The 15,755-nt window shown below is 56.1% G+C and overlaps 1 protein-coding gene across 3 annotated transcripts in view; it reads left to right on the forward strand.

Moving 5' to 3' along the window:
- The window catches only part of NACC2 (NACC family member 2), a 65,464-nt gene that overhangs the window by 17,404 nt on the left and 32,305 nt on the right, over positions 1-15,755 (forward strand). For 2 of the 3 annotated variants that reach the window (XM_033122463.1, XM_033122464.1), the window contains exon 1: positions 15,329-15,753. The exons of the other annotated variant lie outside the window; for it this stretch is intronic. In XM_033122463.1, the coding sequence (XP_032978354.1) occupies positions 15,450-15,753 (304 nt within the window). In that variant the 5' untranslated portion in view covers positions 15,329-15,449. Of the gene's footprint in view, positions 1-15,328; positions 15,754-15,755 lie in introns of those variants that run through there. 3 annotated transcript variants of the gene reach the window in all.

Raw genomic sequence — 15,755 nt, forward strand, 5'->3', positions numbered from 1 at the left:
CCTCACATTCCAGGACGAACCCCCAGTTAGATGTCATACCGGTTCTCTTGCTCATTGCAGTCAGCGTGGACCTGTCAGCAGCCCATGACTTCATGGACCGCTAAGCCATCTGGAGACCTGGTCCTTTCCCTGTGGGAAAGGACATCTAAGGGCCGAGCCCGTGCAGGGTGCCCCCTTTGGAGACGTGAATGGACAAGTGTCCAGTGTCCCTCCGTGTGGACAGACTGTTTCTGGCCTCCAGCAATAAGATGCCACCTGTTGATGACCAGACAGAATTGGTTATTTCACACGGCAGCCCGGAGGAAGTCAACTGCACAGGGTTGCACTGAGCCATGGCGTGAAGATGTGGCCACTGTGTCCCCACTGTAAGAACTTGAGTGGACAGCGAGGACGGAGCCGGTCTGGACGGGAACTTGTGGGAGTCATATTCCCATGAGTCACTCTTGATGGTCCAAGCTTAACCCCCGAAGGTAGGCCCTGGACTTCATGCCTCCTCCTGGGCGCGTCTTACCTCGGAGTCGGGCAACACGGCCGGTCCCATCCACCCCGGTTCCCCCATCAGAAGCTGAAGGCAAACGTTTACGGTGGACGGTGGGCCCTCCAGGAAACTCCAGACAGTGTGCACATGTACAGTCCGACCTTGTTTATCTTAGGCTCTGATTTAGGGAAGGTGAAATGAGTATCATTATCAGAAGAGATGGCAGCCTCTGGTTAGTAGAACGATGTATGGTGTGAGCCTGGCTTTCCATTAGTCAAAGGGACCGTAAAGTATTTTGAATAATCTTAGAATCAGGAACACCTTTGTAAGGAAGCTTAACTGCAGATGTGAAGAACTTTAAGAAAAGCAAAAAGTCAGGGATGTGACCGTGCAAAGTGGGGAAAATCTCTGGGGAGACTTGGGGTCAGCTGTGGGGCCGAGGTGACCTTTACCACCCCATCTGCCGGCCGACTCAGCACCCAGGCACCAGCCACCAGTGGAACAGACATCAGGCTCTGGTTTACAATAACACGTATAGCGCTGGGCCGTAACAGTGCACCACCACCTTAAAGAAAACTATCTTATGGGTAAAGCCATCAAAACCAAGCCAATTTTGTCAAAAGTGTGACATTGAGTGGCTTCTTTTCAGACTCAGTATTTATAGGTATTATAAATCCAGGGAAATAGCTTTCAGCACACCTCCCAGTTTTCCGTACAGTCACGTGAGTTTACCTTCTATCCCTGGTTACATTCAGGAACAACCAGACTTTTCACTTTAAGACAAAATACCTCTTTTCCCCATGATAATAGAAACACCCTTTGATATATAGTTGACCCTAGAACAATGCGCGGTTAGGGGTGCTGACCCCCATGCAGTCGAAAATCCACATATGACGTTTGACTCCCCCAAAATTCAGTGACTGACAGCCTGCTGCTGACCGGAAGCTTCACCGATAGCAAAAACAGTCGATTAAGGTATTTCATCTCTTGTATGTATTACATACTATATTGCAATCAAGTAAGCTAGAGAAAAGAACCCATATTAAGGAAGAGAATACACTTACAGTATTCACTGACAAAACCCGCGTGTAAGTGGCCCCACGAAGCCCAGCCCCTGGTGTCCAAGGCCCAGCTGTGCTTTGATCTGCAGTCACACTGCTCGGCCACTGCAGTGCCTCCGAGCGTCCTCATTTTATTTACCTTCTGTCACTAACTTCAACAGAGAGAGCTGCAGGTGGCAAGAGGAGGATGGTGGGACCTGCTTGACTCACGCAGGCGTGTTAACGCATCAGGCAAACGGTCCCTCCAACACGGAGCACGCACGCACACGCACGCACACGCCTTCACCCCTTGCCACAGTGGCGGGAACGTGGTCATGTGGTCTGTGATGACGACACGTGAGCGGAAGCTGTGTTTTGAAAACACTGATGAGTGTTTTCATCCTGTACTTACAAATTACCCAGCCATCTAGACATCGTCAAATACTAACTGAATTTGGTATTAGCCCAGGGTGTTAAAGTGAACAGGATTTGGGCTATTTTAAGTTGACACACCAGAGAGCCACAAAGTTACTTTTGACTCTTTTCAAAACTTTGCATTTTGAGATAATTGTAGATTTGTGTGCAGTTGTGAATAGTACAGACTGAATGGACAAACAAAACTGGTCCATCCCTACGATAGAATATTTTTGACTGTAAAAAGGGATGGGTGTGTTTTATGGTAGATGAATCAAGCTGCTGTTCAAAACAATAATCTTGAGAGTGTATTTAGGCCATTTATGTTTAATGGAATTACTGATCTGTCAGTTGACATTTTATTTTTTTATTCTGCTTTTGTTTGTTTGTTTCTTTTTGCCTTCCTGTGGTCACTTGAACATTTTGTTTTTCAGTGTGTTTTTCCAGGACCCATCAGCTCCAAGCCAAGTAGTTGTTTCAATCTAGTTGTGGAGGGCGCAGCTCACAGTGGCCCAGGTGGGGATCGAACCGGCAACCTTGTTGTTAAGAGCTCACGCTCTAACCAAATGAGTTAACCGGCCGCCCCCACCTGGACATGTTTTAAAATTTCATTTTGATGCATCTGTGATTTTTGTCTTTTTGAAATAATAGCTTGATTGAGACATAAATCACATACTGTACAATTCACCCATACAATGATTTTCAGTCCATTCAAAGTGCGCAGCTACCACCACAATCAATTTTAGGACATTTTCATCACCCCAAAAAGAAACCCTGTACCCTTTCGCAGTCACCCCCATTTCTTCCATCTTTCCCTAAGCCCCACTGCTCACAGCCCCAGGCTACCACTGATCTATTTCATATCTGTAAATTGGCTGTTCTGGACATTTCATATAAATGGCATCATGTAACGTGGCCTTTTGAGTCTGGCTTTTTTCACTTAGCGTATTGTTTTGTGAGGTTCATCCACATTGTTGCCTGACTCAGCCCTTCATTCCTTTTCAAGGCTGAATAGTCCACTGTGTGTATGGACCACCTTTTGTTTATCCATCCATTGATGGACACCTGGGTTGCCCCCACTTTTTGGCTACTGTGAGCAGCGCTGCTTTGCATCTTCGTGTACAAGGCTTTGCGTGGACGTAAGTTTTCATTTCTCTTGGGTAGGCACCTAGCAGTGGAGTTGCTGGGTCATATGTTTAACCTTTTGAGCAATTTCCAGACTGTTTTCTAAAAACGGCTGTGCCATTTTACATCCCCACCACATCTTCACCAACGGTTTTATTTTGTCTGTTTTATTCTGGCCATTCTGGTGAGTGTGAAGTGCTATTTGACTGGTTTTGATTTGCGTTTCTCTAATGGTTGCTGGTGTTGAGTAGCTTTCCATGTGTGCTTACTGGACATTTGTGTATCTTTGGAAAAATGTCTCTTTAGATTTTTGCCCATTTTAAAATTGGGTTGTCTTCTTATTGTTGAATTGTCAGAGTTCTTTATGTAGTTCTTTACATTCTTGTATATAGACACACAAGTCTCTGATCTACATGATTGGCGGATATTCCTTTCCAGTCTGTCTTTTCACTCTCTCGACGGTGTTCTTTGAACACAGACGTTTTTAATTTTGATGAAGTCCAAGTGATCTTTTTTCCCCTTTTGTTGCTTGTGCTTTTGTTGTCATGTCTCAGAACCCATTGCCTTTTCCAAGGCCACAAAGACTTGTGCTATGTTTCCTTCTCAGAGTTTTACAGTTGTAGCTCTTACAGTAAGTCTCTGGTTCACTTTCAGTTTTGTGTGAGGTGGGGTCCACCTTCAGTCCGTGGCACGTGGAGGGATGCCCAGCTGTCCCCGCACTAAGTTGTGAAAAGACCGTTGTTTGGGACCCTGGGTCCCGTTGTTGAAAATCAGTTGACCCTACACACATGGGTTTATTTCTAGACTCTCACTTCTGTGTCATCGACCCGTCTGTCCATATGCCAGTGCCACACTGTCTTGACTACTGGAGCTTTGTAGCCTCTTAGGAAATCAGGAGGTATGAGCCCCCCAACTTTGTTCTTTGTCAATGTTGTTTTGACTATTCTGGGCCCCTTGTATTTCCATATGAATTTTAGGATTGGCTTGTCCCTTTCTGTGAAGATGTCAGCTGAGAGTTTGGTGAGAGCGCCTTAACTCTGTAGATAAATTTGGGGCGTTGCCCCATCTTAGCAACAGTAGACCTTCTCATCCCCGAACATGGGTGGCGTTCCACTTGTTTAGACACTTAGTTTCTTTTAACAAAGTTTTGCGTTTTCAGAGTATAAGATTTACACGCCTCTGGTTAAGCTCATTCCTAAGTAGCTTACTGTTTTTTGATGTCTTACGTGGAATAATTTAAATTTCATTTTCAGATTGTTCATCATAAGTGTATAGGAATACACTTGATTTTTCTGTACTGATCTTCTATCCTGCAACCTGGCTGAACTGGTGCATTAGTTCTAACAGTGTTTTGGTTGATTTCTTAGAGTGTTCGTTACACAAGATCATATCACCTGCGGACAGAGATAGGTTTACGTTTTCCTTTCCAACTGTCTGTTAGCTCATTTTCTTGCCTAACTGCCCTCGCCAGGACCTCCAGGACAGTGTGCGCCTCCCTCCCTTGTTCCTGATCTTGGGGGAGGCACCCTGGTGCGCCATCGAGTGTGATGTTAGCTGTGGGTTTTTCACATGCGTTGTCAGGCTGAGGAAGTTCTCCCTGTTCCTGGTTTCTTGAGTGTTTTCATGTGTTGTTTATGTGTTACGCATTTTTAGATGACAGATGTTAGAATCATTTGACGGGTTTTAAGGCAGTGCTCCAGGGTTCCAGCATTCCACAGTCCCAGAAGTGTAAATCCAACACAATTAATTTTGATACCAGTTTGTCAAAATCATTCAGTGTAGTTGACGATATACTTTTACATTTCTTTCCAAAATCTTGAGCATGATGTAAAAGTAATACTAGCGTCTCTGATTGGCAGAACAGTACAAAGAGTTTGGGAAACTCACATCACTCTCCTCGTGAGGAAACATCCGGATATGCAAGCTAAAACATGAGCTGGGTTTGTAAGTCAGGGAAAAGACAGCAAGTTGTTTTTTAACCCAAGTTACCCAAGCGGTCTGATTTGTCCAGGACTCCCCTTGATGACAGGGATCTGGGATACGACATGGAAGTGCTTTATGAGCTACCAGCTTCTCTGACTACGGTCCCCTCCCCCTTAAATGCTAGCTCATTAAAAATATTGGAAGTTCCGTTTCTTCATGTTCTGGGAATTCTGAGAATATTCAATGTATCAAATTGCTTATTATCTACTGGCTCCCGAGGAGACAACTGTGTAAGAGACTCTGTAAGTCACAGACACCCTGAGGCAGGAAGACATTTCACCCTCGGTGTGAGGAAGGGCTGCTCTGGGGTCCTTCCTCCCACCCTGTGATAGTCCAGCCATAGGTCAGAAGGAAGCACGGAAAGCGCTCATCTCCCTGTGTCTCAGGGAGATGGTTTTCTTTGCAGGCACGCGAGTTGTTGCCTTGACTGATGAACAGACAGATGACCGACGGGAAGAGTCAGGCTTCCCTCATTCACCCTGCAGAGCCTCCCGTGGTCAGGCTGGAAAGCCAGCCCCCAGCCGCTGCCACCCCTGCTCACTGGCTCCCAGGTCTCGGGGGTTCTGGACCAGCCTGGCCGTGCTGGTCACTACTCCTCCCTGGTCCTTGCCACCGAAAGGGATGTGGCCCAAACCACAAGTTAGACAGGATACAGATGGACTGACAGACTTGGCTAACAACCAAAAGCAAAAACAGTCTCAGGAGAAAAAAATAAACGATAAAAACAGAAAAAGATGCCTGCAAAGGCCTAGGGCTGCCACCTGTTGGGTCCGCTGCGAGAGGGAGACTGGGTGGGGCAGAGCTCCACCTGAGTTGCTCCTGCTGGTGAGCCCATTTGGGCACCTGTCGGGTACAGTCGTGACGAGTTATACACAAGACCTGTACAGATAGAAAGTGAGCGCATGTCACGGATGTGCTGAGCTCGGCGCGCAGGAGCCGGCAGGTGGGACAGCTGGCTGGGAGGGTGTGTGCCGGGGCACCGGAAAGCACAGGCCATCTCCACACGTGCCAGGCTGGACCTAAAGCCGGCTACTGCCCTGCAGGGCAAACCCCACAAACTCTGGGGCTGTCCTCTCTATGGAGCGAAATCTTTGCATCTTTCCTGGACGAAATGATTGAGTTTGCATGGCACTGGACAGAGCCCAGGAGAACGTGAGTCCAGGGTGGTTCTCCCGGTAGTGGTCTTGTGTGGCTGGTCGGGCTGTGCTTGCCTGCTGTGCTCAGTGGACAAGCGGTGACACTTTGCTGTGGTTCTAAACTTTTGGTAAGTCCCTGAGCAGTCCGTCATCTGGAACCGGCAGTCGGCTATCTCCTGAGCTTGCTTCCTGCCCAGGCTGCCTGCTTGTCCGGCCTTTCTCTGTCCCGGCAGTGTCGGGGCTGAGGGCTGTACCCCAGGGGTGTCCTGGGCTGCCCCCTGACTCCTCTGGGGCACCCACTGCTCCCTGCCCTGCCTCTCTTGACTCTTTTCCACTCTGCTGCCCTCAGAACGAGCGTGCTCCTCTCTGCCCCCAGCACCCCCTGCAGGCTGAATGCCCAGCTGATCCTTGCTGGCCAGGGTGCCCTGTGAGCAGGGCTGGGCCATCAGATTTGTGCGCTGTAGGGAGAGGGCAAAGCATCTGAGTGAAGCCAGTGCCCGGTGCGTGGAGTGGCCGGCCACAGTGCCCATTGTGGGTCTGAGTGGCTGGAGGCGTCACGTGACTCGCTCTGGTGCGTCTGGAGTGTCAGGAGCACCTACTCACCACTGCCACCAGGCAGTAGGGGACACCTGGCGTTGGGCAGGGTGTGAGCCTGCTGACACCCACAGGCTTCCAGCGCAGTCAGGGACCAGTCCTGGGAGCAGCTGAGCCACCTGGCATTGCTCCTGGTCCCCTAGCCCCTGAGGGAGGGTCTGTTCCATCCCAGAATGTGGTCGCAGCAGCGGACCTTGTCCCCACCCTGTGATAGTCCAGGATGAACAGTGGAACCTCAGGCCCAGGGATCTGGGGGCGACACACATGTGCAGCCACCCCCCTGGTCTCTCAGGGGGCCCCGTGTGTCTGGGGCTGGCTGGTCTGGGTGGGCTTCCAGGCTACAGAGGGGAGGCTCTGGTGAAGGGCCGGCGTGCTCCTGGGTCCCTGGAGGGTGGATACCTGGCAGGGGGGACGAGCAGGAGGGCTGGGGTCCCAGAGGCCTGAGGGCTGGCGAGGATGTGCCCCAGGGCTCCTGAGGGCCTTCAGGGGACGTGGTGCCCACCCAGCTGCGTCTTTGATGCCTTTTACCCGGGCGCGTTCTGGCCGTCTTCTCCTTTGTCCTGATGACACCTCTGATGTGCGGTGAGCGCCAGCCTGCAGGACGGAGGCCAGCCGGCCTGGGCCTGATCCTCACGGACCCAGGGAAGGCCTTTCAGCCCCTCACCTCGGCCCACCAGCTTGTCCTGGGGTCCTGGCCCTTCCTGCTGTCAGCACTGAGCCCCTCGTCCTGGGTAGACTCGCTGGCTGGGCCGCTCAGTTTCTGGGAAGTCTGGGTGTCTGCAGCCCCCACCTCCAGGCTTGTCACGAAGCCACGTGAAGCAGCAGGGCTGAGGCTGGAAGCTGGAGGGTCCCCGTCGCAGCCTGGTGCCCCCCTCCTGCTGCCCTGCAGAGGAGCCTTCTCTGGAAGGGGAGAGGGGTCCCACCTGCTGTGCTGTGGGTGCCGGGCCATGAAGTTGGTGTTGTATCTGAGGTCTTTATTTTCCGTATCAGTAATCACCTTTTATGGCCGGCCCGTAAGCCTTTGATCCTGGTGCCCAGGGCCCCCCACCCCCACCCCTGCACCCTCTCCTCTTTAACACAGTTCTCCGAGCTACACAGGGCTTTGGGGAGATCTGGGTTTGTGGTTCAGATTCTCACGCTGGAACACGAGGACAATTATGTGCAGCTTTTATTCGGCCCTCAGGATTCTTACTGCATTATCCGTATTTCCTTTAATTTGTGGGATTTCTAGTAAATGGGCTTAAAAATAGGTCTGGGCGCGATGCCAGGCAGATGTGGGCAGCAGGCAGGCATCTCTGCGTTTCTCTCTAAAGGCAGAGCAGGGCAACCCTGGTGTCACTTTGGCCCGTGCCTCCTGAGGGTCCCTCAAGGTGGCCCTGCCATTGCACCCCAGGAGACAGCCCACTGTCTCAACTCCTGGACAGAGGTCGGGCTGGCCCTGCCGTGTTTGTGAGGCCAGGCCCAGTGCTGGGTGTTGGGGTCAGTTTGAGAGGCTGGCAGCAGTGCCAGCTGGGCTGTGGGACTTGAGGAGGCCCGGCCATGTGGAGGGCTGCTCACCTGCTCTGCTGCCAGGCTCACTGGGTGGTGCTTTGCCCCCAGAGGCCCCTGGTGTCCCAGCTGCTGCCCAGCCCACGGGGGCCTCGAGATCTGTGTGTCAGTGCCACCCTTGGGTGTCCCAGATGCCCCTCTGGACAAGAAGATGGAGATAGTCCCTGCCCAGAGGGTGACCCACATGTGGCCGGGGGAGCCCAGGAGCTGGGCACCTCTGTGGGACGGGTGGGTGGGTGTCCTGGGGCAGTGGGTGGGAGGTCCCTGAGGTGCTGCGGGCCTCTGCCCTGCCCTACACTTGTCTCTTACTTGAGGGCCAACATGGGTGTGGCCTGGGATCCTGCTGCCCAGCTCCAGGCCAGGTGGCACTGCCAGCAGCGCCACCTTGCCAGAGCACGGTGTGGGGGCCCGGTGTGCTGTGGCCCGACTCACTGTCATTGGATCCAACCCCCAGCGGCTGATTTAGTGTTTCTGTGTCGGTCTGATTTACATTAGGTTTTTAAGCATAATTAGAAATGCAGGGGAGCTTTGTGTCTTACCTCGACTATTTATGGCACGATATGCAGATGAGGGGAGCTATGAATATTAACGATGGGAGTGTGTGCGGAGGCGCTGTCCTCAATGAGTTGGGTGACCACGGCCTGGCACGCCGCCATCACACCTCGCCCACCGCCCTGGGGCCAGCTCCGCGAGGACCCTCCGCCCGTCCCCAGCTGCTCTGGGACTCCACAGGCACCCCCAAGAGGGGAGAGTGAGGTGCTGCGTGGGCCAGAGGGGAGTCCAGCTCCCAGGCCACTGGCCTGCTCAGCTGGGCCACCCCTGCTCTCAGGACCCCCCCCCGGCCCCCCAGTGTGGGGCTGAGAGGAAGACCCTGCTCGGCCGACGTGGTTAGAGGAGGGCGCTGCCTGCACGCAGAGAGGAGCTGGCTTTTTACGTTATTAAACTGTGCCCCAGGGAGACACTCTTCAAGCTTACGGTATTTAAATTACAAATACGGGTGAGGGATTGTCAGCTCGGTGCAAAACACTGCTTCATTCTTTGGGAACCTTCTGGAACCGTTTTGTGACCAGTGCGGGGACTTGGTGGGTCTCAGGGCTGGAGGCGGGGTGGGGGCAGCAGGGTGGGGGGTGGGCTCATGACTGGGCCACCTGCCTGCTGCCTGCCAGCCCTGCTCCTTCTCTGAGTGAGCACCACTGTTTCTTTAGGGTTACACCCTGTTTGTTTGGGCCCCTGACTCCCCTCCCACACAAAAGTCAAAATATTTGAGAGTGGAGGGTGGGAGGTGTGGTGAGTTGGCGGCAGGTGGTTGTGCCTGGTGGGTGGTGTCATGTCAGAGGGAGCCACAAGCTGCGTGTTACCAGACACGGGCTCAGCGTGGCCACACAGACCCCCAAACTGGACCCTTATCAGGTCTCGCTGCATAGGCCACGTGCTGTGGGACACAGGGCCCGCTGGCTGCCCCTTCTGATGGGGTGTCCACCCAGCCCGTGCCCAACCCTGTGGTCCTGCGGCCGTAGGTCTGATGGAGCCTGGCTGTTGGTGGCCTGCTGGGTGTCCTGAGCCCTCGGGGGCAGGACTGGGGTGCTGGGCGGTGACGCCCCTTGCTCTGCTGGTATCGCTCTGAGGACCAGCCCTGGCTCTGTGGCTCTCTCCTTGGGATGGCATGAAGAGGTCTGATAAGCACATTTCTGAATTTACAGATTCTGGCATGCTGCCCTTCTCTGTTTGGGAAAAAAAAAGCTTCCAGGCAAACATTTGTTAGAGCAGTTAAAACCGGCTTTTATGCTTGATGCCGGCTCAGGCTGTGGTCTCCGGCCGAGGCTGCCCAGTGGCCTGGCTGGACCCAGCAAGCAGGCATGTCACCTCTGTTTCTCAGCCTCAGACACGGTGAGCGGGATGGGGTCTTAGACGTGGGTCCCAGCCAGGGACACGCTGAGCCTGAAGTTTCAGACCTGCGCCCAGGGAACACCAGAGCAGCCAAACTCAGGGGCTTCAGTGGAATTCTCATGTGTGTGGCAGCGTCCTGGGGCCCTGGGCAGGTAGGGGCTTAGTTGCCCCTGTGTCCAGTGGGGTCCGTCTTTGCTCTCTTGATGATCAAATCCGTCCCAGGACACTGGGTGTGGAAAGCAGGAAGCTAGGGAGGGTGGTGACGGGCTGCTGGTTCCAGCCCGTGGCCTCGGTGGAAGCTTGTCCTTTCAGTGCCTTAGTTTTCTTGTCTGCAACCACCCAGAGGGACTGGGGTTTGGGATGCGAGCACACAGTAGGTTCGGTTGGTGACTGTTGGAGACCGTGGGGAGGGGCTCCAGGGACCCAAGCCCCTGCTGTGGAGCCCTGCTTCTGCCTGCCCAGCCGTTTGCTAGGCGGCTTGGCCCTTCCATTAGCAGTGACGCCCCGTGGCGGCCCAGCAGTTGCTTTATGGTGTATTGAAAGTTTAATGCAAACCTGAAGCCTGAACCAGTTAGTGCCTCGCCCAGCCCCCAGGAGACCTGGCACGCCCAAGCTGGGCAGCCTCCACGCCGACGGCACCTTGACCCCCAGGGGCCACCTCTGGCCGCTGCCCCTTGCTCTGCTTCTCAGCAAAGCCAGGGCATGAGTGGGTGGGTGACGGAGGTGGCGAGCTTCCCCCGCTGCGGCCGTAACTGGAGCCTGTGCTGTCATTGAAAAGCTGTCATTGGAGCCTCTGCAGGCTGCTGTCCAGAGTGAGCCTCCCGCCCTCCGCTCATCTCAGGCTCGGCAAAGCAGCCCTGCTGCCGGCCGTGTCACTGCCGCCCCGTTTGCTCACGTGTGTCCATGCTGACTCACAGAGTCACCTGCGAGCTTCCCTGCCACACACCGTCCTGGGGGATGTGGCTGCAGGTGACTCACCCCAGACTCGGGAGCACCTGGACTTTTGGGAGGCATCCTTATTGCCAGGCTGGCTTCTGCTGACCTGCAGGGCTTGGCCGCTGGGGATATGGGGCCGCCATGGGGACGGCCCCCAACTGGGGGCAGGGCAGGCGGGGCAGTGAGCCTGCTCCTTTTCCTCCTGCCAGAATGTTCCCTGCGCACCTGCCTCCCTCCTTCCCTGCTGTGGGTGTGTTTGATGGCTCTGCGCTTGCCGAGGTCCAGATCTCTTATTAGATTGGTAAAATTAAATCCTGCAAAATAATTTTACTTAATTTAATTTATCTCGCCTCCCTTTCCCTTGTTGGTAGTGATCCTGCAGAAATTAAACTTCGCATTCCTGCGCCTTGCCGTGCCCTTGCCACAGGAGGCTGTGGGCACGGGAGGCTGGGGAGCAGTGCATTGGTCCTGCTGGGCTTATGTGGAACTCCGACCCCCGGCATGCCTGCAGCTGCTGGGGCCAGTACTCCGCCCCTTTCTTGTGGGGATGTATGCTGCCTGGGGGGGTGCGGCCGGGGCCTGAGAAGACCTCTGCTGGTCACCCGTAACCCCAGGGCCTGGATACTCTGGCTGTCCAGAGGGAGGTCCATAGAAAAGAGATTCCTCTCCTCCCGCCACCCACGTTTTCTCATTCTGGGGGAAGTTGTAGAGTCTCCGAGGGATGCCTCCCCCAAAGCTGGCACAGTTTGGGGGGAGGATGCTGGACTCTGGCTTTGTAGTGTCAGCAGGGGTTTTCCAAAGGGGGTTCCATTCTGAAGGGTATTCTGAGGGAGAGTGTTCCGTAGTGCACTTGCTTTGAGGATGGCTGGAGTGACCAAAGTTAGGTACCTGTGACATTCTGGCTTTTCCCGACCGTCCCTGGCGAGTCTCGCTTGGGCAGCAGAGGGTGGGGAAATGGAGGTAGGAAAGGGACAGGGTGGTCACAGTGGGCCTGGGCCCCCCTGGACAGGGCAAGGCGGGTGGTGCCTCCCTTCCTCGGCACATGGCCATCCCCGCTGCCCCCAGCCCGCTCAGGCCCCTGGCCCTCTCCTTTCTGGCTGCCGCACAAGGGTCGGCCCTGGGCATGTAAACCAAGCCTTTATTTTATTCTTTTCTCCTAAAGTTCAGCTTTGTTCCTGCCCCAGCCGAGGCTTCTAAGAAAGCAACCTAAAACCAGCTCATGTTGGGCTCCCATGGGCCGGGCTGTGGGGCGCCAGCCTCGCCTGCACAGGTGGCATGAGGACACGGCGGCAACAGCACCAGTTGTCCTCGATCCCTGGGGAACCAGACAGCCTCGTCACCTTCCAGGGGAATAATGGTCCCTTCTCTGGGCGAGTGGTCTGGTCCCAGCCCTGGGTCACAGGCCCCTGAAATGCAGGTGTGGGCTGAGGCCTGGGGGTGCGGGGACTCATGAGATGCCCACTTAGCCCATCGTCCCCCGGCCCAGGTCACTGCAGGTAACAGTTGTCGGCGCAGCTTCCCTGGGAGAAGAGTGTGCTAGGCTCCAGTGCAGGGTTTTACTAATATTCTCTCCCTCGACCCTATGGTAACCACCCAAGGGTACCCGTGACCCTGACTGACAGATAAGCATCTCATGTGAGGTGTCATTTGTGTGAGGCCACAGGACGCACGGGTATGACGTGGCTGGGGCCTGGCCTGGCATGGGGGGGAGATGCCCGTGGGCCCCAGGACCCACTGCTGGAAGGGACAGGCCCTGGGGGTTGGTGCTTTACCCTGCTCTCAGTTTAGGTCCCAGCTGCTGGCCTGCTCAGCCCTGGGCAGTCGGGACCCTCTGGGGACAGGTGCACAGTGTACACCTTTGCTGGCCTTTGCCCACCCTGGCCAGGCTGGGTTACCCCTCTCATGATATAAGAGCCCTGGTCTGGCTCAGAGGACTCCGTCTCACTCTCTGGGAGGCTCCAGCGGTGGGTCTGTGTTGGCAGCAGCACAGCCCTCTCCTGCTGCTCTCCCCAGTCCTGTCCAGCAGTAGGTGGAATGCTCACTAGGCCTTGGGCTGACCCGCCCGCCCCACTCTTGCTGAGCTCAGGGGTACACTTGGCGGGCTTCCCGAGGAGGTGGAAGCAGGGGCCTGACAGCGGAGGTGGGGTGGCTCTGTACCAGGGAGGGCAGCGTGGGCACAGCAGAGGTGAGGGCTCCTGCAGGAGCAAAGGAGGGCTGTGTACTGAGGCCCCCACCCCCCTCCCATCACCGGTCCTGCCATCCCTCGGCCTCTGGGTGTCCTCCTGTTTCCCCATCAGCTCTGCCTGTGTCCCCATCTGGCCCTCTCTTTGGCTGGGTGGGCACGTGGGGCTGTGCCCCCACCTCCCACCCTAAGGCTCCAGCCCCTCATCTTGGGGCCACAGAGCTTCTCCTAGGCCCCAGGAAAGGGGGGGCCACCAGCACGACACAGCCAGTTTGGGGGGCCTGACACAGGGCTTCTGGCAGGAGCTTTCCAGGGCCAGGCCCCCTGGGTCTGGATAAAGCCGGGTTGGCCAGGCTACTTGGGGGCGCAAGGGGTGCAGACAGAGGCCTGCGTGGATGTGGCGGTCTCCTAAGGGCAGTGAGGACAAGTCACTGAGGGGTGTGACCGAGTGTGCTGGGCGCTAGGGCCCTTGCTCTGCTGCCCGGGCTGGCCCAGTGGCCCCTCTGGACTTGTGCTGCTTCCATCTTATCCAGGCACAAGCAAACAACGGCCTGAGGTTTGGGCTCGCTTGGCCACCCCTTGGGTGAGGGCCAAGCCAGGATCTGAAGCCTGGCTGCTGCCGAGATGGAGGCCGCAGCCTGTTGGGAGCCTGAGCAGGGGCCTGGAGCAGGAGGAGATCCTGCTGAGCCCCTGTCTCCTCACCCCCAGGTCCTTGGGCAGCCCTGTGGGAACCATTTCTGACCATGCCCCAATCACAGCCCTTGTGTCACCCAGCCAGTTGCCATCAGCCCGTGTAGGAGGCACAAGGCCACCTCTAAGAGCCTCTGCTGGCCCTGCTCCGGCAGTGCCCCTCACTAGGATTCCTTCCTGTTCCCCGTTCAGCGGCTTTTTATCTGGTCCTGGAAGTGGAGCCCACAGTGTGCGATGGGGAGGTACAGGTGGCTCTTCCTGGCACCCCAGCCTACGCTCTGCTCCAGCCGCCACGGTTCATTCTTGGGTGATGGCAGTGATGCTGGCACCACAGGGGACCAGACCTTGGCCGTCTCCCGTCTTGACCTTGAACCTTCTTGCCAGCTGCCCATTCTCTTCCTAGGGCCACAGTTGGTGGCAGGTGGGGAAACCGAGGCTGGGCAGGCCAGTGGTTTGCCCCAGGGCCCACGAAATCCAGCAGGTGGCAGCTTGAGCCTAACACGAGGCACCTACCCTGTAGGCCAGGACTGGCCGTGTGCACAGTGCGCTCTCCCCCCAGGAAAGGCTCAATGGAGGTCGGACACTGTGGGCCTGCCGGCTCAGGCAGCCCAGCCCGGCTCATTGCCTGGGTGGGGGTGGTGCCTTTGCTGCCATCTCTGCTGGGGCAGGTCCGTCAGGGGCTGGGGCTGGGTCTTTGTGGGGGGACAGTTTGCGGCCACCGTGGGCACCAGTTGTGCCACAAAGTTGCTCTTTTTCAAATGCGCTAACCTGGCCTGAGGTTGGGAGACAGGGTGACTGCCCTGCTTGAGTGGGGTCGGGGTGTTGGGGCTAGACTAGCTGGGCCTGCTGCTCTGGGACCCCAAGGAGAAGCGGAAAGGTGGGCACTGGGGCCCTGCGGGGCGCTGGGGCAAGGGGCTCAGGCCATGGCCTCCCCATCCATGCAGGGACCTCTTCCTCCTGGCCCCTTGCTCTCCTGTTTCTGCCTCATTTTTTCATCTCCCCCTTTTCCCTCCGTCCTGGGCTCCGTCAGTCCGTCACCCAGCTTCTGTCCAGTCTGCCCCACCCCTGGCCCCCTCGCCAGGGGCTCTGCCAGCTCTGCAGACTGTTTGGAATAGTTTAAATGCTTTGACACCCGGGCTGTGCTGGATGGCAGGGCGGCAGTTTACTGGGCAATTCATATGCAAAACTGCACTATAAATTTCCAGGCTGTCTCAGTTGCCGTGGCACCACGAAGCATTTCTCCACGTACAGTACAGTATTTCTGCCATCTTTGTTTGCATTGCAGTGAGTCATCAAAAGTCTGTCTTGTACCAACACCCGGAGCCGTGCATTCCTCTGGCACCAACACTCCACTGTTTTTAAAGCCGGGGCTGGGAGCTGGCATTTACTTCGGCTCCCAAATCAAAGGCAGCTATTCATTCCCGGGAGCTGCCTGGATGTCCGTCTGCATCCGGCCTCTTCATTTAGATGCCGTGCGCTGCCCGGGAGAGCCGGGCTGGGTGCAGCTGAGCTGCGGCCGCCCAGCCCAGCGCGGAGACTCTCTGCCCCCCTCCCCCTCCCCCCTCCTCCCCTCGTCCTCCTCCTCTCCCGGCTCCTCGCGCCCTCCCCACCCCAAGGGCTCCCGCTCCGTTTGCTGCATTCCCGGAGCAGCTGGCGGCTGCGGGCTGCCGGCGTGCGGGCGAGCCTGCCCCTGCCAGGCTGAGCGGGCAGCGCCGGGGCCACCAGCGGAAGCGGCCAAAGGT

This window comes from Rhinolophus ferrumequinum, chromosome 12 (assembly GCF_004115265.2).
Source record: "Rhinolophus ferrumequinum isolate MPI-CBG mRhiFer1 chromosome 12, mRhiFer1_v1.p, whole genome shotgun sequence".
In the NCBI taxonomy this organism is placed as follows: Eukaryota; Metazoa; Chordata; class Mammalia; order Chiroptera; family Rhinolophidae; genus Rhinolophus; species Rhinolophus ferrumequinum.